The sequence below is a fragment of the Papaver somniferum genome, chromosome 11, assembly GCF_003573695.1.
Source record: "Papaver somniferum cultivar HN1 chromosome 11, ASM357369v1, whole genome shotgun sequence".
Taxonomy (NCBI): Eukaryota; Viridiplantae; Streptophyta; class Magnoliopsida; order Ranunculales; family Papaveraceae; genus Papaver; species Papaver somniferum.
The window spans coordinates 116,030,289-116,058,072 of record NC_039368.1 but is presented as its reverse complement, the minus strand read 5'-3'; the positions used below and the strand labels follow the sequence as shown (position 1 = coordinate 116,058,072).

General features: G+C 36.5%; 2 protein-coding genes and 1 long non-coding RNA gene across 4 annotated transcripts; 1 reads left to right on the top strand and 2 right to left on the bottom strand.

The window, feature by feature from the left end:
* The first annotated feature begins 1,494 nt into the window (after positions 1–1,494).
* On the top strand, positions 1,495–4,440 carry LOC113321791 (putative serine/threonine-protein kinase-like protein CCR3). The gene has a single exon (XM_026569705.1). The coding sequence runs from the start codon at positions 1,742–1,744 to the stop codon at positions 4,196–4,198; it is 2,457 nt and encodes an 818-aa protein (XP_026425490.1). The 5' UTR covers positions 1,495–1,741; the 3' UTR covers positions 4,199–4,440.
* Positions 4,441–4,831: 391 nt separating this feature from the next.
* LOC113321790 (NF-X1-type zinc finger protein NFXL2-like) lies at positions 4,832–10,539 on the bottom strand. 2 transcript variants are annotated; one of them, XM_026569704.1, is made up of 14 exons: positions 9,409–10,539; positions 9,167–9,280; positions 9,018–9,073; positions 8,782–8,848; positions 8,603–8,695; positions 8,350–8,435; positions 8,088–8,250; positions 7,778–7,951; positions 7,325–7,515; positions 7,131–7,212; positions 6,652–6,858; positions 6,365–6,454; positions 5,922–6,128; positions 4,832–5,147 (listed from the first exon to the last, which is right to left on the bottom strand). In XM_026569704.1, exons 1-13 carry the CDS (start codon positions 10,537–10,539, stop codon positions 5,970–5,972), a joined length of 2,613 nt encoding a protein of 870 aa, XP_026425489.1. In that variant the 3' UTR covers positions 4,832–5,147; positions 5,922–5,969. The 2 variants fall into 2 exon arrangements, with proteins under 2 accessions (XP_026425489.1, XP_026425488.1); XM_026569703.1 differs by lacking the exon at positions 4,832–5,147 and having other exon boundaries at positions 5,678–6,128.
* A 12,761-nt stretch (positions 10,540–23,300) lies between these two features.
* On the bottom strand, positions 23,301–26,162 carry LOC113322681. The gene is made up of 3 exons (XR_003347256.1): positions 24,633–26,162; positions 24,001–24,054; positions 23,301–23,516 (listed from the first exon to the last, which is right to left on the bottom strand). It is a non-coding gene; the product is annotated as an uncharacterized LOC113322681 (long non-coding RNA).
* Between the last annotated feature and the right edge of the window lie 1,622 nt (positions 26,163–27,784).

The following is a 27,784-nucleotide window of genomic DNA, read 5'->3' as shown; positions in this document are numbered from 1 at the left end:
GAGAAAAAGTTAGCTGACTCCTTATGCTGCAACTTGCAAGTGATGTTTATGTTATCTATCACCTTACTTAGCCTGTTCATTAATTGGAGTTTTCTGTGGCATTTCCAGAAAAGTAGCTTGATTATTGGAAATTATGCTGGTATTCATCATAAGATCAAGCCCCTGCGGAGAGCTTTCCACCTTTGGAATAACTTTTCATGTCAGAACTTCACAACGTTGTTGGTGCATCACAATACAGATGGGAACAAGGTAGTTGATCACCTAGCTAGACGGTTTATACTTGACTTGACATCTGAATAGATATCCTCTCTATCTGTATTTCTGGTGACCAAAGACTACAAGGGTTCACCTTAGATGATGCCTCAGTTATTTCCAAGGAGTTGTGCTTCTATTTTGAACCTACTATGCATTTTCTACTCGTGTACACCAATTGCATAGCTGAGTATTGTTGTCACAGTTGGAAACCTCTGGCATGGACGCGTCATTTGAGAATGTAAAAGAGTTAAGAGCTATTAGGAGAACTAGAAAACCAATCTCTAAAATAACGAGTTAGAACAAGGCCTATTTCAGGTTTGGAGTTCAAACAACGATTCTTTCAGGAGAAACAAGACGGTTTTATCATGTTTCCTCCTTTTCAAGGTGTGATTAGATGGAAGTATTTTGTGTCTTTTGCCCTTGGTTTGTATGATGTTGTCCCTATCATTTTGTTTTGTTATTGCTTAGGTTATAAGCACATCATGTCATAACCGACGACAATGTTGAAACATAGAAAGCACACTTAAGCATTTGTACTTGCGTGTTTATCGATCTATTCATGTCATGCTTAGAAAATGTGGGCTGATCAGTAATCGCACTCTCACTTGCCATTTGTATTGACAAGAGATTTGATGAGACCGGAGTGCAAACAAAAACTTTGATGTTTTACCACTTGTTTTCCAACTTTTAGCTATTTGTCTAGCCTTTGATTCTATCCAACAACAACCTTGCCATATATCTAAGGTAATCATGATCTGACATTGTACACGTAGTAATCATGTTACCATTTTCCGTGCCGTGCCGTGCCGTCTCATGAGTCATGATTATTTTTTTTGGCTTACAATCCGTGGTATTCAGTTCTGAAGTGCCATAAAATCTCTGCCACTGCCATCCACATAAACTGGAGATGATATGCGACGGATAGGGAGAGTACAGTTGTGTAAAAGTTGTCATTTGTTTTCTCATAAAAGAAATTGCTTCAAAAATAAAAAAATAAAAAAAATTGTATGTTTTAAGGATCATAAGAAATGGGTCAACCCAAGAAATCATGACTCATGAGTAGTACAAGGAAGGATGGTCTTTGCAGAAGAATAGAAACAGAACTGCTGCTGCTGCTGACTTTCACAAACAGCAACACCTTCTACTGTACTGCTGCTACTAGTCTACAACTGCTGCCCCTGTCTTTTAGGACCAAAAAAAATAACAAAAAATACTCAACAAAACCCTACTTTCTCTTCTCCTCTTTGAAAACCCTTCTCTCTCTCTCTCCCAAAAATTAATTTAATTTCCAAATTCAAAAAAGCAATTTTTAGAAGTTTCATTTCAATTTTCAAAAACTTAATAAAAATCCCTATTACTACGGGGAAACAGCGTTACACCTCTTCCCATTTATTACTCTTTCTCTTTTTTCCAACTCCTCTGTTCCTCCTCTGTTTTCTCCTCCAATGAAGAAAATACCCACAATCAAATCAAAACCCACATCATCATGATGCTTCTTCATCATCAAAACCCATCTTCTTTTCTCAGGAAGATTTTGGTATTGATTGTTGTTTTTGTAGCAGAGGTGGTTTTGATAGTAGATGGACTTGGTTCAGCATCAACCATAGCTATAACATATGGGTCTAACACAGTTTGTGGGATATTAGCAGGAAAAACAAACCAGAGAATTGAATGTTTTACTCCTAATAATAACAATGGGTCTTCTAATACAACAATATCAATACAACCTAACATATCTTATGATTCAATCTCTGGTGGTAAAGATTTTTTCTGTGGATTAAGATCTGGGGGTTTTAGTTTCCTTTGTTGGACTACTACTTCTGTAAACTCATCATCATCTTCTTCTCCGAGACCTAAACGAATCTATTACAGTGTTAATGTCACTTTAAAAGATATAGCAGTAGGTGAGAATCATGTCTGTGGGATTCAAAATACTACTGGTGTTGTTCGTTGTTGGTGGAGACAAAATGGGGTTCCAAAGTTGAGATATTTATCTCCTGATAATGGGAATTTTTCATTAATTACTTCTGGTAATGGGTTTTCTTGTGGAGTTTTGATGAATTCTAACAAAGTCAAGTGCTGGGGGATTGATGATATGAAAGCTAATGAAATTGAAAAGGAATTTGGGAATGTTTCAATGGTGAGTTTAATGGCAGGTTCTTCACATGTCTGTGGGGTGGATTCTAATGGTGTTTTGATTTGTAAAGGAAATAATGATTCTGGGCAATTGAATTTTCCCTGGAGAAAACAAGAAGAGCCGTTTGAGTATTCGGGTTTAGGACTGGGGTTGAATCATACTTGTGTTATTAGAAGATTGAACGGTTCTGTAATTTGTTGGGGTGGAAATGGAATGTATTCAAGTGATCAGATTGCAGGGGTGTCATTTGAATCCATTGTTGCAGGACTGGATTTTACTTGCGGGTTAACGACGAGGAATTTATCGATGATTTGTTGGGGTCCGGGGTGGATTTCGTCGAATAGTAGTACTAGTTTGATGGATCTTCCATTGCCGAAGATTGTACCAGGTTCGTGCACTGTAACTCCATGTGGACAATGTGGTATCTATCCTGACTCTGACAATCTTTGTTCTAGTTCTGGTAATAATATATGTAAGCAATGTGATTATTATCGAGTTGTAGACAACAACCCGGTTGCGCCTCCGCCGTTTATACCGCCACCGCCGTCGAATTCCATAGTTAAAAACAAGGTGTTATTAGCTTTTGCAATTGTTGGATCGGTTGGAATCGTGTGCGGTGTTTTGACTCTGATTTATTGCTTGTGGACTGGTGTTTGTTGCTGTAATCGGAAAAAGATTCATAATTCAGTTCAACCCACTATCAACAGAGCTAGTTCTAACAGAGGCAGTGGTCATTTCAGTCCAACATTTTCGATATCATCGAGACGTCATAATAGTTTTCGAGCAATGAGGCGGACAAGGAGTGGCCCTTCGTCGAAACATGCTGACAGAGCTGAACAGTTTTCTCTTGCAGAGCTTGCTGCTGCAACTAATGGTTTTTCTGCAGAGAACAAAATCGGGTCTGGAAGTTTCGGGACAGTTTACAAAGGTAAGCTTAGAGACGGGCGTGAAGTCGCGATTAAAAGAGGGGAAACCGGTACAAAAACGAAGAAATTTCAAGAGAAAGAAAGTGCATTCGATTCGGAACTAGAATCCTTGTCACGGCTGCATCATAAGCATTTGGTTAGTCTTGTAGGTTTCTGCGAAGAAAATGAGGAGAGGCTTCTGGTATACGAGTACATGAAAAACGGTGCACTCTATGATCACATACATTCCAAAGACAATGTGGAGAAAACCAGTAGTATTTTGAATACATGGAAAATGCGGATTAAAGTTGCATTAGATGCAGCAAGAGGGATTGAATATCTGCATAACTACGCAGTCCCGCCTATAATTCACAGGGATATTAAATCGTCTAACATCTTGTTAGACTCGAACTGGGTAGCTAGAGTATCAGATTTTGGGTTATCTCTGCTTGGTCCAGAATCAGAAGGCGAATACATGTCAGCAAAAGCTGCTGGAACAGTTGGGTATATGGATCCTGAGTATTACGGATTGAACGTTTTAACTGCAAAGAGTGATGTTTATGGTCTCGGAGTAGTGATGCTGGAGTTGTTAACAGGAAAGCAAGCTATATTCAGAGATGATGATTTAGACGGTGAAGGGCCGATGAGTGTCGTGGACTACGCAGTGCCTAAGATTATGGCTGGAGAGCTGGAAAGAATTTTGGATGTGCGCGTAGGACTGCCAGACGTGAACATGGCAGAAGCGGTCGAGCTGGTGGCTTATACGGCCGTACATTGCGTGAACTTGGAAGGAAAAGAGAGACCAAGTATGAATGACATTGTTGCTAATCTTGAGAGGGCATTATCGCTATGTGATGGCAGCCATGGGAGCATCTCTAGTGCTTCATTAGCATCAGAGTGATCTAAAGAAAACAAATGAGTGGAAATTCTTAGAATTTTTCGGCTTCAATTTTTTGTTAAGTTTTATTATACTTTTTCAGTTTTATAATCAGTGTAAAGGGTGAGGGATCTGAGGTTTATTTTGTTTGAGGTCTTATACTAACACATGATGCATTGTTGGCTAATTGTGGCACATGGATCAGTAACAGGGGAATTGGTTTATTGGTTGAGAAAAAACAAAATAGAATTCTTGTTTGGTTTCGATTCTTGAACCTTTTTTTTTTTTTTTTTATGTTCTTGCTCAAGCTCTCTTTGTGATTGTCTCATTGGATTCCAATGTAGTAAGTGAAACTAAAAACCCCAGGATGCTCTCTCACCTGTTCGGTGTGAAATACAGCTACATGTTCAGAATTTCATTTCCTGAAAGTTCTTGTTTTTTTTTTTCTGTATTTGTTAATTCAAAATCGAAAGGTGCTCATTTAGCGGAAGAATTCAAATCCAAGAAACAAAAGTTAAGATTTATGGGGCCAGAGTTGGTAAACTAACTACCACTTCTTGATTCTTGAATGCATTATAAATGATTGCATGATCTTTAATCCTTTTCTGAAATTTTTGACCACTAAAATATCTGTTTTATCAAAAGAAGAACATGGAATCAGCATGAAAAAGACTAATTGCCCAGATGGCTCGAATTGATTGATGGTGGTGGACATGGGTCCACTAAAAGGGGACCATGATGCCAACCACTGGAGTCTGCCCTGCAGCTATAAACAACATACATGGTCTCTTGTCGTCTCTTGTGACAGCTTTTCTTACTGTGATGTTTGTATGAAAAACAATAATCAATGCATTTTATACTAATTAATAAATAACTAATCCTGTGTATTAGTAGTTGAAGTTTTTATTAAAGATAATGCAATCTGTTGTACAAGGTTGATTATTCTGCAGGCAGCAACTAGCCGAAGCAAATCCTGCGAAACAGAGAAAATTTATAACCATTGAATTACAACAATCCAGAGTCAATGCCTCGATGACTAATGTCTAACGACAAGCAATAAAGTAACCAGAAACATTCTAAGTGTTCTTATTTTTGCAACCTAAACTTTAAAAGTACAAAAGTGTGCCATCAATCAGACAACGGTACTAATCTTTACTTTTTTTCTTCAGTTTTCTTCGGTATGTAGACAAAGTGAACCCGTTTATCTAAGTATTCATCTCACAAGTAATGGCATTGATAGAGTTACAAAAGTAGGAATCTAACAAGACAAGAGGACTGGACATAGCCTGCTAAGTCTTTTACCAAAATATGAAAAAAACAATGTGAGACATAATTGCAAGACTTGGTCACTTGAGGTTCATCATGGTTATCCTCGACTTTCATTGTCGGTGTAGAAAGAAACAGTGGTAAATACAATACCAAAACTAGCAAAGTCCATTTATTATTTTTCTAAAGTTTTATGATTACTAACCTCACCTACTAGTAACATGCACACATCAATGATCAAACTGAAAAAGAACAAATATTGAATATTGATGTATTGGTTTCTTAATGGACATCATGCCAGTATGAATTAGAAATGACCTAGTTTACTACAAGATTGTCATGTCCGAGAAAGTTGTATACAACTCTTTGGGTACAAAATACATGTAAGAATCAACCAAAATAAGTTATCGAGAAGGAATAAATAATAAGAGTTGGTAATTGGGATGTGAAATTGAAGTCCATGGGAAGCTTTGAAACTAACCTCTGGCAGACTTAATCTTATTCTGAGGACACTGTGATTCTGAAGTTATCAGATATTTGGAAATCTTTTACGTGGTCTTCTTTCTTCAACCTCGTTCATCCAATCAGAGAGCCACAGGAGACCCTTGTAACCATAATATGCAGCTGCTACCACAGCTACCAATATTAAAATACAAATGAAAAACCACCGCACTGTCGCTATAATTTTCTGTATGGAGAAAAGAAAAACACTTATTAGCTGCCAGAAAGCACTGTAGGCTACAAGATATAACTGAACATGTTGCCGTCTACCAATTTTATCTAACCTCTCATCCAATGGGTGGCTGGGATTTCATACCACTTGTAACTTCGAAAATGGTCTCAGGCTAGTTTGACATGTAGTCAATATATGAGATGGTAGATAAGAAACAAAGTTATATTGGAACAAAGATAAGTAACACAAACCTGCAGTCTTGAAACTTGTGTAGCTTCTTGTACTTGATCACGTCTCTTCCTACGCTTTGGCACTTTCGGTTCAGCATCTGTGACTTTGCTCTGTCCGAGAGAAAGTTAGAAGGTTTAGTAGGGCTTTATTGAGCTACAATACCTATCAAGGGAATGCAACCTTTGATGGGTATTATCCACTAGGTCCAAGCTTCTTTGGGTGCAATGGTGTAAATTGGAGCAAGAAAAGAAATTGAACAAACAACAAGCAGGATTTGCTGTGAAAAAATAGAAGAAGAAGAAATTACCTCGGGAACTTTAGATTTACGCAACTGCAAGGCTGATTCCACAACCTTTACTTTACTTGCACATTCAGAATTACAAGGAAGTAACCCAATCCCGAACTGACTTTTAGATATATCTTTGGGATCGCAGCCAGTGGAGATATAGGCAGCTTGAACATCTTGACACAGCCACTCCTTTTTGAGATTTTGACAGCGACAACGAACATTGACCTTCAATTACAGATAGAGATGATATTAGAATTGGAACTGTCAACAAAGTCCAAATGCTATTATGGTTTTTAACGAGTTATCATCTAGTTATCATCAAATGACATTACAGGATACTTGAGCCAATCTATTATGAAGGTAATGTTTACAAGAAACTTTGAGCAAATCTATTATGAAGGTAATGTTTACAAGAAACTTTCTCTCAAAATGTGTTACAATTTGGTGCTGAAAAATTAAAATCTCAAACAAACAAGAAGCAATGGGGATCACATTACCTTTTTACTGCATTTTTCAGGTGATGGGCATTGCCCAGGATGACATTTCTCAGGGCATAGATGTGAGCAGTTGGGTAACTTTCTGTTCACCAGAAAATAACGGACAATATAAACTTCACTACTAAAAATAAATAAAATGTATAAGATCCCAGAAATTCACTAACAAGGATATATGACAAAAGTCTAGAAGTTACCTGTGACAATGTCCAGCACATGAACGAATTGTCAGTTGTTCATTTTCAGGCAAGCTATTGTAGCGTGTGCATTCAAAAACATGAACCATGGCGCCACAATGGCATGACCTTTTGATAAGTGTTTTGCATGGAGAACAATCTCCAGGATGACATGGTATAGGGCAAGGATGTGGGCAAGCGAGCTTTCTCTCCTGATAAAACAACAACATAATAAGACAACATTTAGATGCAGAATGCAGTGGTGGCACTGAGCCACTGAGGTAATATTATCTTAATCATAGCACGAACTTTGAAGCTGTTTGATATTTCCTAAGGGCACAAAATGAGAAATAGGGGAGAGGTAATAATAATCTCCAGTATCCCAAAAGAAAGATACGGCACCTAAATAATGACACGAAGCTCATGGGTAAAAGTAACATGGATAACCTAAAGCGGAATAAAAGTGGAAAATACCTTCTCGCAAGGGAGGTGACATTCTTCACAAGGCTCTGTTCTTACACTTCGATCTGCTATCGAGGTTTGGCTCTTTAAAGCATGGCAAGGTTTTGTACAATAGTGGTTAGTACAGCCAAGAAGGTTGCCACACAAGTTTTGACATGAAAATGCTTTTACTTTTGAGCAGACCATCTGCAAAGGAAACATCACACGCCCTTGTAACAGATGATACAATACTGTGAAAAGTAAAAGTACGAGCATTTTTATATCAGTGAGTGAATACAAATAGCAGATGGTTAAAACTCTAACAGAAGGATCAACAACCAACCATCTGCTTTGCTCCAATGTGTTGCCCTACGCAGGACCTCCAAACAAGTTCTGGGCAAGGAGGGCAAGGTGTACCAGGTGTGCACTCAGGTTTCCGATTTGACTTCTTTTTCTTTGATTTTAACGTGAACTCAGGGTTTGGAGGAGGTTCAGGACCATGGCACCTGAAAGTGAAACACAAAAGCTATTTCTAAGGGAAGTTGACTAGGTATTAAGAGGCCAAGTATGGGAATTCAAGAAATCGAGATTCCTTGACAATTTACCTTAATTTACAGTTATGCCCGCAAGGATATTCCTCTTCACAAACTAGACGACAAGGGGGGCAAGCTCCATAATGGCATTTATGAGGCTGTGGAAGAATAGCAGATGGAGATTATTAGTGGGAGCAGGAGTGAGTCACATTTATGATGTGATACGTGTAACATCTTTATTGAGCTCTGTGGGTGTTAACATATCACGATGTAATTGGAATCATTACAATCTTGCACTCAAGTTTCAGGAAGGCTACTCCAGTACCTTACGATTTGGTGCATGCCTGCACAAAGGGGATATGCTGCATCGTTTGGGACATTTAGGAGGTTTTTGCTCTCTTTCAGTCCCACAAGGAACCTAACATGAAACAAAAGAAAGATCAGGAGTTTGTTGGTACGGAAACGATATGGGATTAAAAGTGGCAAGTATGAGCAGAGTTTAACCTCAAATCGTGTTTCACCGCATGAACATGATATAGTCACCATTAATGGACAAGGAGCACAAGCACCTCTACAAGACAAATTGGAAAACATGTTACCACAATAAATTTAAATAAAAGGTCAACAAGTAAAGATAATTGGATTTCACAACAATGCCACCAAATTCGTAAAAAATAAAATTCAAACCCATGTATCCAGCAAATGATGAATATATGGAGCTGAATACCATCAAAACATACCTGTGACATGGTGAAGGGCATTTGTGGTTGTTACAACGGAGCTTTCTGTCACATATCTACAGTTTTATAAAATATTAATATAATCGCCGTAAGCTGGAAAAACAAAACAAAACAAAACAAAACATAGTGGGAAGAATAGTGACATACACCTCTGAACAAGGTGGACAATCCCCATCACAACAACGACGCCTACATGCATGCCGACCACAATCTCGTCCTCGGTTGCATTTTCTTTCACAGGCTAATGCTTGATGGCAAGGAACCTAAAATGAATTCAGTTAAATTACACAACAACTTATGCAGATTTGCTTTAAATTCTTTCATCTGAAGCTAAATTTAAAACTAAATTAAAGCAGGGTATAATGTAAGATGATGCAAACCAGTTATTTACCTGTTTCCTCAAGCTTCCACATCGGCAAGACTTTATAATAACAGTTCTACAAGTCTCATTACACGAACCCTTATGACATCGCTCCGGGCATCGATGAATGCCACAGCTCAGCATCTTTTCACATGTTGACCCACACGTTGGCAGCACAGCATCACAAGGCATTCCTTCATAAACCTTCTTCCCACAAGGACACGACCGCTTACCTTGGTAAGGACACCCACCACACTTACCCTCATGACACCCTCGTTCACAAACATGTTTTCCACACCCAAGCAACTTTCCACATTCATTCTCACACTTAAAGTCCCTCTCAAAACACTCCCTCTCTTGTTCAAACTTCCCACATTGGCATTTATAAACCCCCTTAGCTTTACAAGGTGGGCATAATCCTTGATGACAAATCACATTACACCTATGAACCCCACAATCTAATTTCTTTTCACAAACACGATTACATGTAAAATCTTTAAACCCACAACGTTTAACATCTTCAATTTTACCACAAAAGCAACGATTCTTAACTAGTTTGGGACACGCCGGACACGGTCCCGGATGACACAACAACAAACAATAATGCCCACATTCATATTTCAATGGTCTTTCACATACTTCCCCACAAGAATGTGGTAATATCCATGGATCACTATCAGGGTCTTGTGTTTTACCACAGTAACATAAGTATTTACTAGGGATTAGGGTTTTTGAATACTCAACTCTACATTTAGGGCAATTCCAATTCGCTGCATTAGACGCAGCTAACGGGAAATGCTCAGTTGAGAGACGAGAAGCGGCTCGTGCAGCTGCGAGATCAGAAGCTTGACGCGCCCAACTCTGAATACAGATGAGATGGAACACGGCGTAACATTCTTTGTAACATGACCAGGTTGGATCGGTGAGCCGGATTCGTTCTAGACAGATCATACAGGATAATGCACCTGATCGAGATGAATTCAGAAATGATTTGATCTTCGAGAGATCTGGTTGAGACGATGATGAATTTGTTGTGTTTAATTGGAGATATGATTTGAAGATTGTTTCTTCGAGATCCGTGTGCCGGAGTTCATCTTTCCCGTTATCGGAATCGTTATCTGAATCTGACACCGGATAGTGTTGAATTTCTGTTGCCGCCATGACTTTTTAGTGCTTGGGCTTCTAGAGCTTTTCTCACTTTTATAGGTCATTTTTGACTCGGTCATTTTAACTCGGTCGTTTTAACTCGGATGAACCTGTCTGGTTAACCTTCTTGACATCCCTTCTCTTTTGATAAGCAGAATATACTCCACCAAACTCTAACGGGGGTGTTTGGATGATGCTTAAAAAAATAAACAATAATAATAAAAAAATAGGTATTTGGATGCATCACGAGAAGGAGCTTTTTGAAATGATTTTTAAGAGCCAAAAAGTTAAGGTCCTGTTTGGTATAGTTTTCAAAAACAGTTTTCTGTTTTTAAAAACAGAGAAAACAGAAAACAGGAGAAAACGCGTTTGGTAAGGACATTTTCAGAAAATGTTTTCTATCTGTTTTCTGTTTTTAAAAACAAAAAAATGAAAACAACAAATTATTGTTTTCTGTGTTTTCTCTTTTTTTTCTTTTCTTTATTCTTTTCTTCTTTTCAGAACAAAGTAAGAGATGGGGAATGACTGCAAATGAGTCATGGCTAATATCACTATCTCTTAGACGAATCTTTACATTTGATCCGATTTAGTTGGTTTTCCTTGTTTTCAAAAACAGTTTACCAAACAATTTTTAGAAAATGAAAACAAGGAAAAAAGGGTATGTTTTTAAAACAGTGGAAAACTATTTTTGAAAACTGTTTTTCAAAACTGTACCAAACAGGCCCTAATTTATCGTGAAGCGAAATAATTTTGCTTCTCATTTCTTTTAATATCCAAACAAGCTACAAGTGAGCCTTCCACATATGGGAAAGATTCTTCCTGATATATCACTGAACAAAATACTATGCAAAATATTAGGGGAGTATGAACTCATACATTCAATGGACAATTACTTCATTATTCCAATTGATGAATAAAATGTCAGGTCTCGGAAAAAAAATTGTACTCTTACGGATGTTGTACTCCGACAAATATTGTATATATATATATATATGTATAAATATAAAAGAGGCGTAGTAACACTAATAAATCATTTTATAGGTCTCATCTCTTGAAAAGCGATGCACATATGAAATAGAGAGCCCAAATTTGTGCATCCATTCACAACCCGAGTGTACATCCCGGCTCTCCTTATTGAAAACCATTTTTAGTGTTTATTACTCTTGGTATTTATTGTTGGATATTTTCAATATTGTTCGTCACCACGAAAGGGGGATCCTGGAGGGCGACAACCACGACTCTTCCCATTAATGGATAATAACCTTTGAAAGAATCTGTAGGAGATGAAAAGACATCTCCAAAAGGCATGAAACCCTTTATATATTACGAAGGATTCTTCCCATGGAAACACATCAAAAATATCTGTTTTATATCTTCTTTAAGCATCATCAGACTCTAAATACTCCGTGTCTTGGTCGGATCAAGGGAGTACAACTCTTGAATCCAACAATGTTGTTAGAGCTTTGTTGTATCCTGAAAGCATTATTTCATTGACCATTGTACTCGCCAAGTATTTGGGAATGGTCGAAATATTTGCAGAAAAGAATCGAAAGGCTTTGAAGCTTAGTGATACAACATTCTTTTCCGTTCTTTGAATTTCATCCTCTGAGTATCCAATCTCCAACATTTATCTATCTTCTAGTAAAAATATCTTTCATTTATGTATATATATATCTTTTTCTCTATATAATATCACAATTCACAAACAACTGTATACCCGAAATCAGAATTAGTATTTGATGGATTTGGTTTGGTCAATCAACAATAATCATCAAAAACACAGAGAAAGATGATTGATCCATGAATATAACAAATCTAAAGACATCATCTTTATATATGAATGAGACTGTTCATTCCGTTGATATTCTATCTTCCTCTTACTCGTTGGGACGGTTGAAAATTTACTTAGATTGGGATTTAAATTAAAACGCATTACTAAAAGAAAAGCTTTGTTTGAGGAAAAAAAATTCATGAGAGCTTCCTTTCAAATACTTCTAATAACCATTGGATTGACAACATTATAGCTACCAGTAATGAAGAGAAATTCCCAAGACATTGATTCACCTTTGCACCCATCTAGAGTAATATATGAATGATTTTTTGGGGACCATGGTTTTTTTGGGAGGACCATGGTTCTATTTTTAGTAAGACATTTATAAGTAAATCTAGGTCACCCCTTATCTAGATATTTATATTAATACCTAAACTACTCTCCTGATTAATTTTGGATAATGATTAGTGAAATCATTAGTGAAATAATTAATCTAAAGAAGTAAAATTATTGAGAGAGTAAAATTAGAGAAGATGAAGAAGAAAAACATGGAAAATAAATTTTTTTCCAATTCACTAAGCTTGAGTATTCAAGTGATGATAGCTCATCTGATTCTTCATCTCCATCCTCTCCTAGAGTATTTGTTAATCTTCACAACGATTTAGATATGAGTTATTTCTTAGATGGTGAATATATTCTTCCACAAACTCAATCTCAAGATGAAAATGATGGATTTTACCAACCACAACCGGAGGAAGAGTATTTGGGTACCCAAGTATGCTTCAAACAGATAATGGTGGTTGAATTGGTCCAAATATTCATAAAACTGTAAATTTTTATAAAAAATTCCTGCTAGGTTCAGGTAGTTCGGTTACCAAGTGTGAAGAAAAGGTAACCAAACACGGAGTTCGGTTAATAAATGTCAAGAACATATAACCGAACACAAAGTTCAGTTTCTTTCTTCAAACACGCAGGTAGCCGAACTTTAGTAATAAGCTTTACATAGGTATGTTCGGTTAGTTCGCAAACTTCAACGCAACCAAGTTCCCAACCGAACTGCAGGTTAAAAGTAACCTAGTATTAGAAGTTCGGTTGGTTCGCAAACTTCAACATATTTTGAGAATCAACCGAACTGGACTTAGATATGCATATATGCAATTAGGCAAACGTTCGGTTACTACGAAATTTATTTCTTAGCGAATTAGGTAGAGTTCGGTTATGAAGTTTCAAAGGTAAAGTTCGGTTACAAAGAAAACTTAACTTTTTTGCGAACGAACCGAACTTTTGGATTTCTCATTATTTTCGTAACTAAAGTTCGGTGATATCCTTATTTTGCGAAGGAGCCGAACTTATGGACTTGTGTTGTTCTAATACAAGGAGTTCGGTTCAAAGTATTTTTTTGCGAATCAACCGAACTCTGAGTTCGGTTAAGAAAAAAATAATTCGTGATAACCGAACTTTTAGCAACGAAACCGCACGTTTTGCGACGTAACCAAACTTTTCTCTGAAAAAAAAACTCCATTTAACCTCTCTGCAACTTCCATTTTCAACTCATTTTGATGATTACTTCTCATTTATTCAACCAAAAACGAATGACAAGTAATGGGTTTGTTAGAATATCCTTGTTAATGTTTTAAATTAAGCTATATATATATAGAGGTGGTGGTGGTAATCGGTGGTTGGTGGTGGGCGGTGGTGGTGGTAGGAGGTGGTGGTGGTAGGAGGTGGTTGGTGGTGGTGATAATCGGAGGTGGTGGTGGTGGTAATCGGCGGTGGTGTGCGGTGGTGGTGGGAGGAGGTGGTGGTTATATACATAGGTGGTTATTAGGTAGGTTTTAAATTAAATTAGGTTAAGGGTAGGTTAGTCATTTCAACGCTTTAGGACACCCCTTATAACTATAGGGAGGGTGGCCTAATAAAACCATGGTCCCTAAAAAATCATTCTAATATATGATGAAGTGGACAAACCTGATGCCTTGTTTTACAACACTTTAATAATAAAGCTTAGAGATAACACTTAGCAATGTGTGGTAAGCACGTAAGTGCGACACATTTTCACCCATAACATAACTACATTAGTTAGGACCTATTTTTTCTCTAATAAACTTGTTTTAAGTATTTTGAAGGAAATAAAGCTCAATGGACTAAAATGTGGAATTCCGCTCGTAAAATGGAGGAAATGAAGTGATTTATAATTTAATGGGCTAGGCCCAAAAGGAAGAAGATGGAGAATTATTTGGATATGGGAGAATGAAAAGTGTGGAGCCCATTATGTCAACATCATTTACAAGATATTAAAAAGATACTTGGAGATATTTTATTTATAATGAAGAAAAGAAAAGTGCTAAGTAAGAAATCTACATGGAGTAATTGCTGAAAATTAAATATATGAAGAGTATGAAAAAAATATTATTCTTTATGGTTGGAGTTAATAAAGAATATATAGGGCTCTGCTTCGTCATCCTGACGTAAACACTCATTTCCTCTTCATGTTCTCTGAAACTCAATTTCTGAGAATTCATCTAACTAGCATCCATCAATTAGCCTTATTTCTTGTGTTTATCATCAGTAATTATATCATCTACAAAGCCTATTTCATCCTCAGTACTACATTTGATCGAAAAACTTTATCATACAAGAATTATTTCAACAAAAGCAAATTCAAGAACACAATCAAAAATTTCCAAACCAAAAGTAAACAGTTCATCAATTACTACTCAAAAAGTTTCCAAGCTAGTAATCATCATTACAACCAAATTCTATTCTCTAACACTTGCTTTACCAGTATTTCCAGACAAACTTGCACCTGTATTGTGCCAAACAAAAGCCATTTCCAACACAAAAAAACTAGAATAAAATCAAATATTTCTATTAATCAAGAAAAGCCCCAGAACATCACCACCTGTATGTACCAACGAAACCACCAAATTAGAAGGAAAATCGACCGGAAGATTGAGAAGAACAACAAAATCTACACCAACGTATGCAACAAAATCAAGAAGAAAAGGAGCAACAAAAAGCATCGAAAAAGTTGTTTTGTTAAAAACATGTTGATGGTTTTCAAGCTTTATTCTAAACCTGAAAATCTATCCTTTTCCGACACCTGCGAGGAGACTATTAAAAGTCATCTTCATCAGTGCTCCATCCTTTCTCTTCATATCTCTCACTATCATCACTGTCATATGGTGCTAGAGAATATCACTTGAAGTTGCAGATTCCTCACTGTAAGCATTTTCTCCAGTCTCCTCCTCTTCTGTCTCGTCATCTAGCATCTCTTCAACTGCATATGTTGGCTCACCGTCCTGCATGTCCTTGCGAATATCTTTGGATTGGCACGTTCATAATCAAAACGATTTCTCAACTTCATATCATGGTACCTCTCCATCCTCCTTTTATCCTTTGCAGCATCTGAATCAAGTTCACTGGTATCAACCTCCTCTACATCATACTCAAAACCTTCATCAGAAGCATCAGAATCACTTTCTGTCGTACTTCCATACTTTGGTGCTTTGGAGTGCTTCTCAGCCCACTCTTAATCCTTTCTAACTATTCTTTCAAAATATTTTGGATTCCATGCAGCATACAGATTTTCAATCCTCTCTTCTTCTCTCTGACGAATTCTCTATTGCTCTTCTCGCTGACAGATCAATTCATGTGCACGACGATCAATTTCTGTTTGAATGTCAACCCTCAAATTCTGAAGTTATGCAGTGTTCAAAGAGAGAGCAAGAACTTTGGCTTGCTCATAGCAGAAGATGGTGGTACAACTGGAAGTCTCTCCTCACTGGCATCTGGAAGATTTTGATCATTTTGATTAGCCATTATCTAAACCTATTTTCTCTCTTTTAACTCTTTCATTTTTTGAGCAAAATCTCAAAGAAAATTACTTTGGCTATGATAATCTCTTGGCTAAATATTCCTTTAAAGACCCAATTATGCCTATTAATTCCCATTTATGACGCTTGGTTAAGCGTCATGTCACCTTGTTTACCACGCCTATACAAAACCATGTGTATTATTTTCACCCTCATGATCATAATTACCGTATACAAGACTATTTTCAACACCTAAAAACCATTATAACCATTACTCCTTTTGGAACTGCTATTAAGGAAGGTATGGGTAGGTCATCTAACTTTGATAATAAATTTTGGGGTCTAATTAAAATCTTGTATTTTATGCAGGTTATAAGAATGTAGCATCTGTTGAGAGGCACCATTGAGGCTCGGGGTATGTCTGCCAGATGGTTTAATTCCAACACAAAGCTAGCCATCAAACATTACCCTAGTTCCAAGAGTCCCACTTTCAATCATAACCATAAACAACCACATGGAATCTACCACCTTTCTAACCCTTTCAACCCTTACCACTCATCCCTTTATGTTAACACCATTATTACTCTTGGAAGTTTATATTTTCATTCTTATGTATATCTAAATAAAGACAAACCCATTTATGATTCATCTACTCTCAATCTCGTCATGCTTACTCCCCACCTTTACGTACAGCAAATAAGGTCTCGATGGATCATTGGTTATACTTTGGTTTTTTTTTTTTTATCATCCACCTCACGTGAATTCTAAGCCTCCATCCATGTCGCTTCTTAAAAAACATGGGAATGATAGGGACAACTCAAATGTTAACCTCTACCTACAAAAAATCAACACAACAACAGATACCTTACACCAATTTCCACATGAATACTTGTCAAACCATATTCAAGAAACTTTTCTTTCCTTTTTTAAGGATCAAAACCAAATTAAAAGTAAAAATTATTGTCAACGATTCTTCTTTGTCGTCTGCTATCACTACCAGGACAATACTAAGAACGGATTCCTTTCTATCTAGCTCCATATTATATTCTTTATCTGTGATTCTCAACACAATACCTATCTCTTCATACATATCAAGTATATATATCAAATGGATCTCCTTGTTTTATCAAAAACCACTCAAACGTTTAATCAAGAAGTTCAAAACCTTTCTGCTCTAATGGCTGAGAAACTAACCTTACCGTCTACACTTTCTGAACCAGTTTTCATACATAAAACTGTAATCTTAATAGAGTCTGATAATAACTGGAAGTGGTGTATGGTAGGCTATCTATGTTGTGAAACTCTTGTTCCTACTTCTTTCATTCGCAATTACATCTGCAATCAATGGCCTATTGCTCAATCTCCCAAAGTCACTACCTTCAGTGGATTGCGCAACAAAGTTGTTATTCAGTTCCTAGCTGAAGATGATTTTAATAGAATTAATTCTCAAATGCCTTGGTTTGTATGTGGGTATCTAATGGTGCCGAAAGTTGTCGCAACAGAAGGTTGGCATGCTAATCATCAACTCTCATTTACAGAGAAACTAATGTGGTTTATACTATGCAGCATTCCAAAAGAATGTACTGAATTTGAGGATCTTCGGAAACTTACTTTCAAGATGGGAGAACTCGTTGAAGCTAAGTATCCTTATGGAAATCATCCTCTCAAGAATAATGTAAAGCTCTACGTCAGAATTCCAGTTCAGAAAGCTTTACCAGTGGGCATCCCTTTGTTCACTAGTGGAAGAACTCAACCTTTCCTCATTGAATGTAGATACATCAAAGTTCCATGATATTTTTGCTCTTCATGTCGTGTTCTTGATCATAAAGATGTGAACTATCCTGCCTGGAAGTTAAAACAAAAAACTATCAAGGAAGCCTCCTCCTCTAATGCCAAATATACTCTCCATGTTGTCTCAAGACTCATGATGCCAACTCCACCAGTTAGCAATCAACCTGATCCTACTTCAAATGCAGTTATCGATACCATTATGCAACAAAACGAAATTGTGCCAGATACTCAGACTGAGTCTACCATTGCTCCTATATGCAACAAAGGTAAATCAAAAGAAAATATTCAGCAGACTGAGAATACTTCTCAAAAGGGTTTATCAAATATGTTTCAGATGGGACCATTCGTCAACAGATCAACAGCTTTGAAGATTTTTTATGTCGGTCCGATTCAACAAAAATTGACTCAGCAGAATAACAGGTTACCAGTTATCTTTAAACAAGTCACAACTCAAAATGTTACTATTGAAGCTTCTTTCCCTAGTTCTGATTCAATTTTGAATGGTCCAATTCGAACTTCTAACTCTTCAAGAAGGTTCAAAATTGTTGTTGTACCAAGTCAAACACCAATTGTAACTTGAGGTACTCTCCTGGATGCTGAGCATGATGTTCTATCAAACCTCAAAAGGAAGATTAACCCAAGAGATGATCTGAGAAAACGTACTAGAGCTTATTCTTCCACTTTATCTAGTATTGTCGTTATCCCAGAAGAACAGGAGATCACTGAACCTGATTATACTCAACTACGCCCTCCTATCACCAAATTGTAGGACTTTTTAGCTATTAATCTCTCCAGTTGTTCTACCAATACCCAACCTTTTATTAATTCCTATGGAAATTATAATGTACCTGCTGATACTTCCCCAAGAAACAATGGTGTCCGCAATAATTCTCTTCACAATGTTGCTACTTCTAATCTCAATTCGTCCCAAGATACTTCTCAAAGTGGTGATAATACATGTGCTTCTCTTGGTGGTGGGTTCGACTTTACCACTCAGGTAAACTCAATTCCTTTACCCCCTTTAACTGATCCTACAAATTCTGTCACTCCTATAAATCAATTTCCTGTCAGTAATGTCAACTTGCTAGCTTGGAAAATTAAATGCTTGGGGAAAAAAACTGCCAATAAGGAACTTAGTTTGCTTTATAGAAATGTCAATCCTGATATTATCTTTCTATCTGAAACCAAAATGAACAAAGATCTGGCGGCTAGAAAATTAAAAAACATTGGCTTTCCTTGCACATTTAATGTTTCTAGTATTGGTAGAAGTGGTGGTCTAGTTCTAGCTTGGAAGAAGGAAATTCAACTCAACATTATATCATCCAGCATGAGGGGAATCTATGTAACATCCACCGACATTATTCATGCTAATTAAAACTTGTCACATCCATTTTATATATGCTGAACCTAATAGTAGTTTGAGACATGCTTTTAGGGAACAACAATGCCAAGAGTCTAATGCTCCCTTATATGAACCAATTTTCTTCATAGGTGATTTTAATGATCTCTTAGGAACTGAAGATAAAAATGGTGGGTTAGAGTTTGATGATTCCGATTTCTCAAACCTTATAAAGGTCCTAGATTTACTTGGTGCAATATGCAGCAGGGTCCTGACTTAATTCTTGAGAGATGTGATAGATGCCTCATGAACCAATCTGCTAAGGATTTATGCCCTAAACTTTGTGTTAACAATCTACCTAGAGACTCTTCTGACCACTACCCCTTGCATATTGGTTTCAATTACGAGGATGTTTGCATGGCTAGGCTTTTCCACTTTATGGCTATGTGGATTGAAGATCCTACTCGTAGAAACATCATTGCTAACTCTTGGTCTGTCAATGTGGTAGGCTCTGTCCTGCTTATAAACTGAAAGTTAAGCTTTTAAATACCAAAAAAGGTCTTAGGGAGTGGAATAAAATTTCTTTTGGTAACATTCAAACTAATATAGTTACCATTAGGAAAGATTTAGTTGAGGTCCAAATTTCTAATCCAACTGATACTGTTATAACCTCTAGACTCAAGGATGGGCTGGAATACCTCTACAATCTAGAGGAACTATATTGGAAGGATAAGTCTAGGGAGGTCTGGTTCATGGAAGGTGACAGAAATTCACCTTATTTTCATAGAGTCACCCTTTTTTTGAGAAAAAGAAATGCTATTAGTTGGATAAAGGATTCTACAAATACTATTCTAACTGATAGAGATAGTATTGGAACTTCCTTTATAAATTACTTCAAGAACCTGTATGCCTCTCATCCTCAACAATTTTAAGATGAAATCCCTGCTGATCTCCCAATTAAGTTTTCTACTGAAGATAACTCTCTTTTATACTTGCCTCTTACTGCTGAAGAAATTAATAATGTTGTTTTCAAATGGGGGGTAAAAGGCTCCAGGCCCTGATGGTTTTATAGGCCTATTTTATCAAAAAAATTGGGAAATAGTAGGTGAGGCTGTCATTGATATAACTGAAACCTGCTTCAGGACAGAGCATATTGCTAAAGTTTTCAACCATACTAATATTGCTCTTATCCCTAAAGTTCCTCTTGCTGAGCTTGTATCCCAGTATAGATCTATAGGCCTTTGCAATTTCATTTACAAAATTCTTTCAAAAACTCTTGCTAATAGACTTAAACCTTTCATGAACAACATAATTTCCCAAAACTAAGGTGCCTTCATTCCTAAGAGGAGTATTTCTGATAATATTCTTCTATGTAATGAGGCTATATATGTTATCAATCATTATGACAAAATTGAAGGCATAACTGCGATTAAACTTGATATGTCCAAAGCTTATGATAAGCTGGAATGGTATTTTCTTGAGAGTGTCTTGACTAGAATGGGTCTCTCAAACCACTTGATCAAACTCATTAACCAGTGTGTTTCTACAGTCTCCTACTCCGTCCTTCTTAATGGTAGTTCTACAGGGTTTTTTCATCCTGAAAGAGGCCTAAGACAGGGGGACCCTCTATTCCACTATCTTTATATCATCTGCTCTGAATCTCTATCTTCTTACATTGACGGCCTTCAAAAGAAAGGAATTTTAGAAGGCATCAAAATTTGTAAAGATGCTCCATAAATGACACACTTGATGTTTGCTGATGATTCTCTTTTATTTTCTAAAGCTACTGTTCAAAACTTTCAACTTATTAAAGATTATCTCCAAAAATACTGCTTGGCTTCTGGGCAAGAAATAAATCTTGATAAATCTGGCATTTTATTTAGTAGGAAAAAACTTGAACACAAGAAATCTTTTCTGGATAGTATCCTAGAGATTAAGAGCAGAGATTTGGGAGAAAAATATCTTGGCACTCCCACTGTGTTTCAAGCATCCAAAATTCAAACCCATTTGGGTATTCTCCAAGCTGTGGATGCAAGAATCTCTGTCTGGCTACATAAGCTCATGTCTCAAGCTGCTAGAACTAATCTGATTAAACATATTGGTCAAGTTATTCTCCTTTTTCAATGGGAGGTGAAAAGACAAGCGTATCCAAATATACCTCAAACTAAAACTTTTCCATCTATAAGTCCTTTCTCCAAAAGTGATTGTCTATGGACTGAGTCGAGACAATACAAAAAATCGGTTCAGACTTCATGTGATCGTGTATGGATACGAGATCGAGATAATACAACAACGAAGTATGTTTACTTGATAAAAGGTCCGGACTAAACCAAACATAATAGGATTACTATCAAGTAAATAGGAATTAACGTTTGTGTAATTTACTTTAAATTATAATAACAACAATTATAATTGCGGAAAATAAAAGTAAATGACACAGCAAGATTTTGTTAACGTGGAAACCGCAAATGCAGAGAAACCCCGGGACCTTGTCCAGAATTGAATACTCTCAGAATCAAACCAACTTCGTATAGTTGAGACCAAGCAACTAAAATATAGTTCACCTAGTTCCTTATGTAATCCCACGCCTCCGACCTGTAATAAGTCACGTACTTGGAATAATTCCTTTGGTTCGTATTCCAAACAGTAAAGGAACAACAAATATGTTTGGTATCAACTCTTTTCAACCAAGTGATGTGAGTTCGACAAATGACTCTTCTGTTTATCTCAATAAACTCATTTGTTAGGTTCTTAGATCTATCTTATCAACAACTACCAAAATAATTGTTAAGATTTTGCAATTAATACTTTGAATCACAAAGAATTATATTGATGCCGATCTACACAACTAATCAATCCAATCTACCACAAGGATAAACCGATTATAGTTGGATCCTCTTTAACCGAAACAAATATTGTGCACACCAAAGATTATAAACCCAAATCAGAAATCTTCAAAGTCTTCTTTGTCTTCAAATCTTCTTAGATCTTCAATAAACACCTGCACACAATCAACTTGAATCTCTTGTGATCAATCACGCACCAAACGGAGTCCGTTAACAATGGATTATACAAGACGTCTTTAGATCTACAAACAGTCTAAAGATCCCAATCGAAACTTCGATCTAGTTTGAGTGAATGTTATATCAGAAGAGAAGATTCTCAAGCATAAACAAACTAGGTGCAATCAAAGTTCAACCACCGTTAGTCAATCAAATCAATCGAAAACAAAAGATAAACCGTAAATATCTAGTTTCCCACCAACGGTACTAATAGAGCTTCTCAATCCCAAAGAAGTCTTTAAACCAAGTGGCCGTAAGAGATTTCGCCTAATTAGGTTACTTTGCTCTCCAAATAGGTGGCTCCACAAATAACAACACAACTGAGGTAGTTTTGCTGGCTCTGAGGATTAGTTTGCTCGAAATGAAAACTTTGATATTTATATACAAGGAATTTTGGACACCAAGAAATTTCCAAAGCCGAAAATATTCTCAAGATATGCAATATATTCCAAATTCGGTTTCTATAATTCCTGGAAATGCTTTGTCCAAACATTGACCGAAAATCTCTTGGAAAATCTCCAACTAGTAAATGCACATTACTAATTTTCATTTTCCAAAAATAAAATTAAAAACCTTAACTAAAAGATTCTCAACTTATTTTTCGATTCGGGATTTTCCTTTAGCTATTAAGGAATATCTTTGAACAATTAAAGATAAGCGTTACTGCACATGTTCAAAGTATGTTGACATCTTTACTTTGTAAGTCCTCTTTCATACTTACAATCTTTAAACCGATTTTCCACACTTCAAAACAAGTTTAGAATTGGTTCATTCGACTTTCAAGAACTACGTGATTGATCAAGAACACTCAATCACCAAACATGGGTTTCACGGTTCTACCTCATGTGGGTACTGGATTTAGTCACACCAGCTTTCCAAAAATTAGGTTGACTAGGTACTAGGATGGGTTCCCACATATATATGCTATCTAATGTAGCGGCCCCTAATCTAGCAGCTAACTAATCCAAGAGATTAACTAAATAAAGAGGCACTAAAAATCTAAATCATTTACTTAAACATTGATTAAGAAATCTGCTATAAAATTTAACCCAAAGCTAGCCCCACTCAGAAATATTTATATATACAAGATCTCCTCTCAAATGATACATATACAATAGTCATTTGGTTTACGAATAGAATATACAACATAATAACATAGCAGAAGACTCAACGCCACAAAACTTCCGCAGCGCAACTCTGATTTATCTCTGAAACTGAAAGTGGGAATGGGTGAGCACATCATACCTATAAGGGGTGCCCCGTAGGAATAACAACTAGCTTTCAAGTAATCATTAATATGATTCGAAGACAATGCAGACAATGCATGTTTTATCGAAAGTCGATAATACAAGGAAAGACAATAAAACATAATGTAGAAACTTCTTCAAAGATATCCATAAATAACAATAAACATCCATGTATGAGATGTGTGTTGCCGCACATAAGGGAAGAGTAATATTGATGCCAATTCCACACCGAATAGGTAATATTGCAGTGTATCTCCCTAGCCATAGAATACTGATATATATAAAGGAAGAATAATATTGCGGTGCATCGCCCTAGCCATAGAACACTAATATTGTGTCGGCACACATCTCATAACACACAGAGCACACAGAGATATGTATGAATTTCACAACACAAAGATTGATTTGTAAAACAATAATGAATACAAGAGAGTTCGTTATCGATTCCCACCTCTTTTGATGACAATCCACGCCTACCTCGAGATCCACGATCCACTGGTTCATCCTTTGAATCGATCGTTGTTAATAAAGACTAATTGTTAATCACACAAGAAGTCTAAGAATCTAGCCACCAAAATGGCTCACACAAGAATCCTACAAGTCTATCTAACGGTTCTAAGCCCATTTTAATAGTCTTAAGAATATTTACAACTTTGTAGAAGGAACCAAAGGCTAAATCAGACCATAAGGGTCCAATTGATGTTCATTAGGAGAACTGGCTATAAGCCCGAGTCCACTAATCCAGCCCATTAAACTAAGGTCCAGTCCATCCGAGTCAATCAACAGTCTCTAACGGTCAGTTGAGTCAACTAACGGTAAACGTCAGTCAAAGGTCAACGGTCTACTGGTCTGGTCACTGAGTCAAACTGATTCAACTCAGGTTAATAGGGTCGACTCGACTCAGTCAGGTACACTAAGACAGATAAGAATCTAAGTCAGACTGAATCAGTTCAGTCAGACAAGCATAAGGTTCTTCTTACACAGCTGCAACTCTAACTCTAGTGGAATTTCAATATATTCATTACAATAAATCATTCATTCAAATAACTTTAAACTTCAACTATAAATACAAACTAGATTTACCTGCAATTGCAGCTTCTAGCAACAACTTTCTACAAGAGAGATTTAACTCCACTAAAAACTGTAAGTTCACTCCAACTACAACCCAACTTTGCACAACACAAACTCAGCTCTTACTTATACCCCTGCAACCTCAAGAATCTAAACACTAACAACATTACCACTTCTGCACATTCAAACAAACCCTACATCCATCTTAACCAAATCAGAACTACCTAGTTCAATAACAACAATAATTTAATACTGACACCAAATCAGCACTCAGTTTACACTCCAATGTTCTCCAACCATTCTTCCAAGTTCTCCTCAAGTTTAGTAACACCACCACGACCTCATATACAACAATACCAACCCACCATTACGTTTACTTCTCTAAGTCACATCAATTGTGACTTCATTGTCATAACATCATCATCTCAGGTTACTAAAGGTCACTAGACTACAATAAGACTATCCATTATAATCGTTTATATAAACTTCAACTCAACCACAGCCGAATCTCAATCCATTATCATCAGTTTTCCCCTTTCAATTGCAGCTGCAATCTGTACAACATCCATAACACCACTTAAATCAGCCACCCTCTAGAACTTTAATCATACCCTTCACCTCAACACAACAACACCATTCGCATACCTGTAACACATCTCAATACCTCATTATAGTTCAAACTACTAAATCTGTAGCATCCATAACTTCATTGCCTACTCCATGAACTGGAACCAAACAAACCAATCACAAAACCTGCAATTCAACACCCAGATAACCACTAACGCAGACCACCAACATCACCAAACTGCAACTGTAACTCTAGAACTCTCAATTACAATCACAGTTATATTTTCATATACTCTTCACTCAATAACTCCATTAACTTCAACTTCAATTGAACATCATAATATTCATTAATCATCCACAACTTCAAAACCCAAAACTGAAATGAATAACTAAACTAAATTTACTGATAAGAACAATTACCTCGATTCAGTTCATCCATCACCAAAATGTTCCATCATCACCATCAGTTCTTGAACAGACTCTAATTCAATTCCCAAATCAAGAGTTATCTAATTCGATCCCAAAACAGCATCCAAAAGTATTCATGTCAACAATCCCATCTCAAAACCCCTTCCTAAGATATCAATTTCATCTTCTAATTCTTCTTTGAGTTCTTCTCATGAAACCCTAACCTATAAATTTATCAACGAATCAACTTCAGAACTTCAATTAAACACCAACCCGATTTGTTATTCATCACCAACTACTCAAATCCTCTTTTAATTAATCAACTCCTCCATAACTTCATCTCACGGAAACCCTAACTTTCACAGGAACACATCTCTTCAACTCAATCGTTGATTCTAACCAAACCCAAACTAAGAACTCATCGGTACCCCACTCGATTAATTGATCTCAAAATTTTCTACAAGGGTTCTCATCGGATAATTCCTCTCGAAATCGCCAGAGAAGAAGAAGAAGGAGAAGAAAGAGAGAAAAATAAAAGAGAATAAGAAAGAAGAAGAAAAGAAAGAAGACACGAGTTTATCTTTTCGGTCTGGAGATAAAGCCGAACCAATTCGCTGAACACCCACTATTTTGGACACGTGCATCCACAAGGCAATATTCAAAATTACTATTTTACCCTCCGAAAATAAATTGATAAATCTTCTTCACCAGTGTCCGAATGACGCGGGTGAGCAGTGCATTTCGTATAACTTTTTGAGATATATCTAATGGTACCAGCTTCGTATCTAGATCGTTGTTAGATTAGTTTCTATTAATTAACCTTTGTGTTAAACTAATCGAGTTATTATCGGCCAATACGTCTTTTGACTAGTCTGATAGCGTTGACGTGCTTGAGGGTCCTTACATTTAACTTGTACTTGTTGCACATGTCCATAGGATCGGTTCCTCTTTTCCTATAAACGTCTTGCACATGTCCATAGGATCGGTTCCCTCATCTACTAAAAACTTGTTGCACCTCATACAAGGATCGATTCCCCTCTTGTGATCGGTTGCACCTCTTACTAGGATCGGTTCCCCTTTGCCTAGAGTTGGTCATACCAATAACATTGAATCGATCATACCATCTCAGGTGATTACTTAAGATTGGTTTCACTAATAAAAGTCATACCAATACAAAAGTCAGGCCTTTATGAATAGTTTTACCAAGAATATAAACAAGTCATGAGCGGTTATACTAATTCTTTGTACCATAATAAAACGGTATACGGAAAGTGGCTTATTAATGAAGCCCAATTCATTTATTATCGGGAAGCCCAATTGACTTATTATTGAAGCCCATTTAGTTTATTATAGAAACACAACTGGATTATTATTGAAGCCCACTTTGTTTATTACGGAAACATGACTGGCTTATTTTGGAAGCCCAGTTGGCTTATTGTTGAAGCCCATTTTGTTTATTATGGAAACATGGCTGGCTTATTTTGGAAGCCCAATTGGCTTATTATGGAAGCCCATTTTGTTTATTATGGAAACATGGCTGGCTTATTTTGGAAGCCCGATTGGATTATTATTGAAGATTGTTTGGTTTATCATGGAAACCATTTTTGCTTATTGTGGAAGCCCAAAGATCCATGGGTTAGCTCTTAGAACCCATGGATCGTCCACCAACCCAAATTATCCTCTTTCTAGGAAAGGGGTTTAAATTTGGATAAGTATCAACTAGGATATTTTGAATATTGGCTTTGGGATTATTTAAGATAATTATGGTTATATTGAATCCTAACAAAAAGAAGATAAATATTGCCATGGGATAATTATCTTGAGTAGTTATGGTTAATATCTAAGATAAATGCAAAAACCCTAACAGAAAGAGGGAAAAGTCAGTTTAGATATCATAATTATTTAAGATAATTATAGTTCCTAAGAGAGAGGATAATTATCATTCAAGATAATAATTAAGATAAATCAGAATTATGATAAATAATAAACTTTATTATGAATCTGGTTGTTTTCTTGGGTTTATACATGTATGGGAAGTTATTAAGATAACTATGAAAACCCTAAATCTATACCTGGTTTCTGCCTATAAATAGAGGCTAAATCCTAACTCAAAAGGGACAGATTTTCTAATCCTTTTCCACACAATACACCTGCTAAGAAACTCTCTCTGACTTTGGCATCGGAGTATT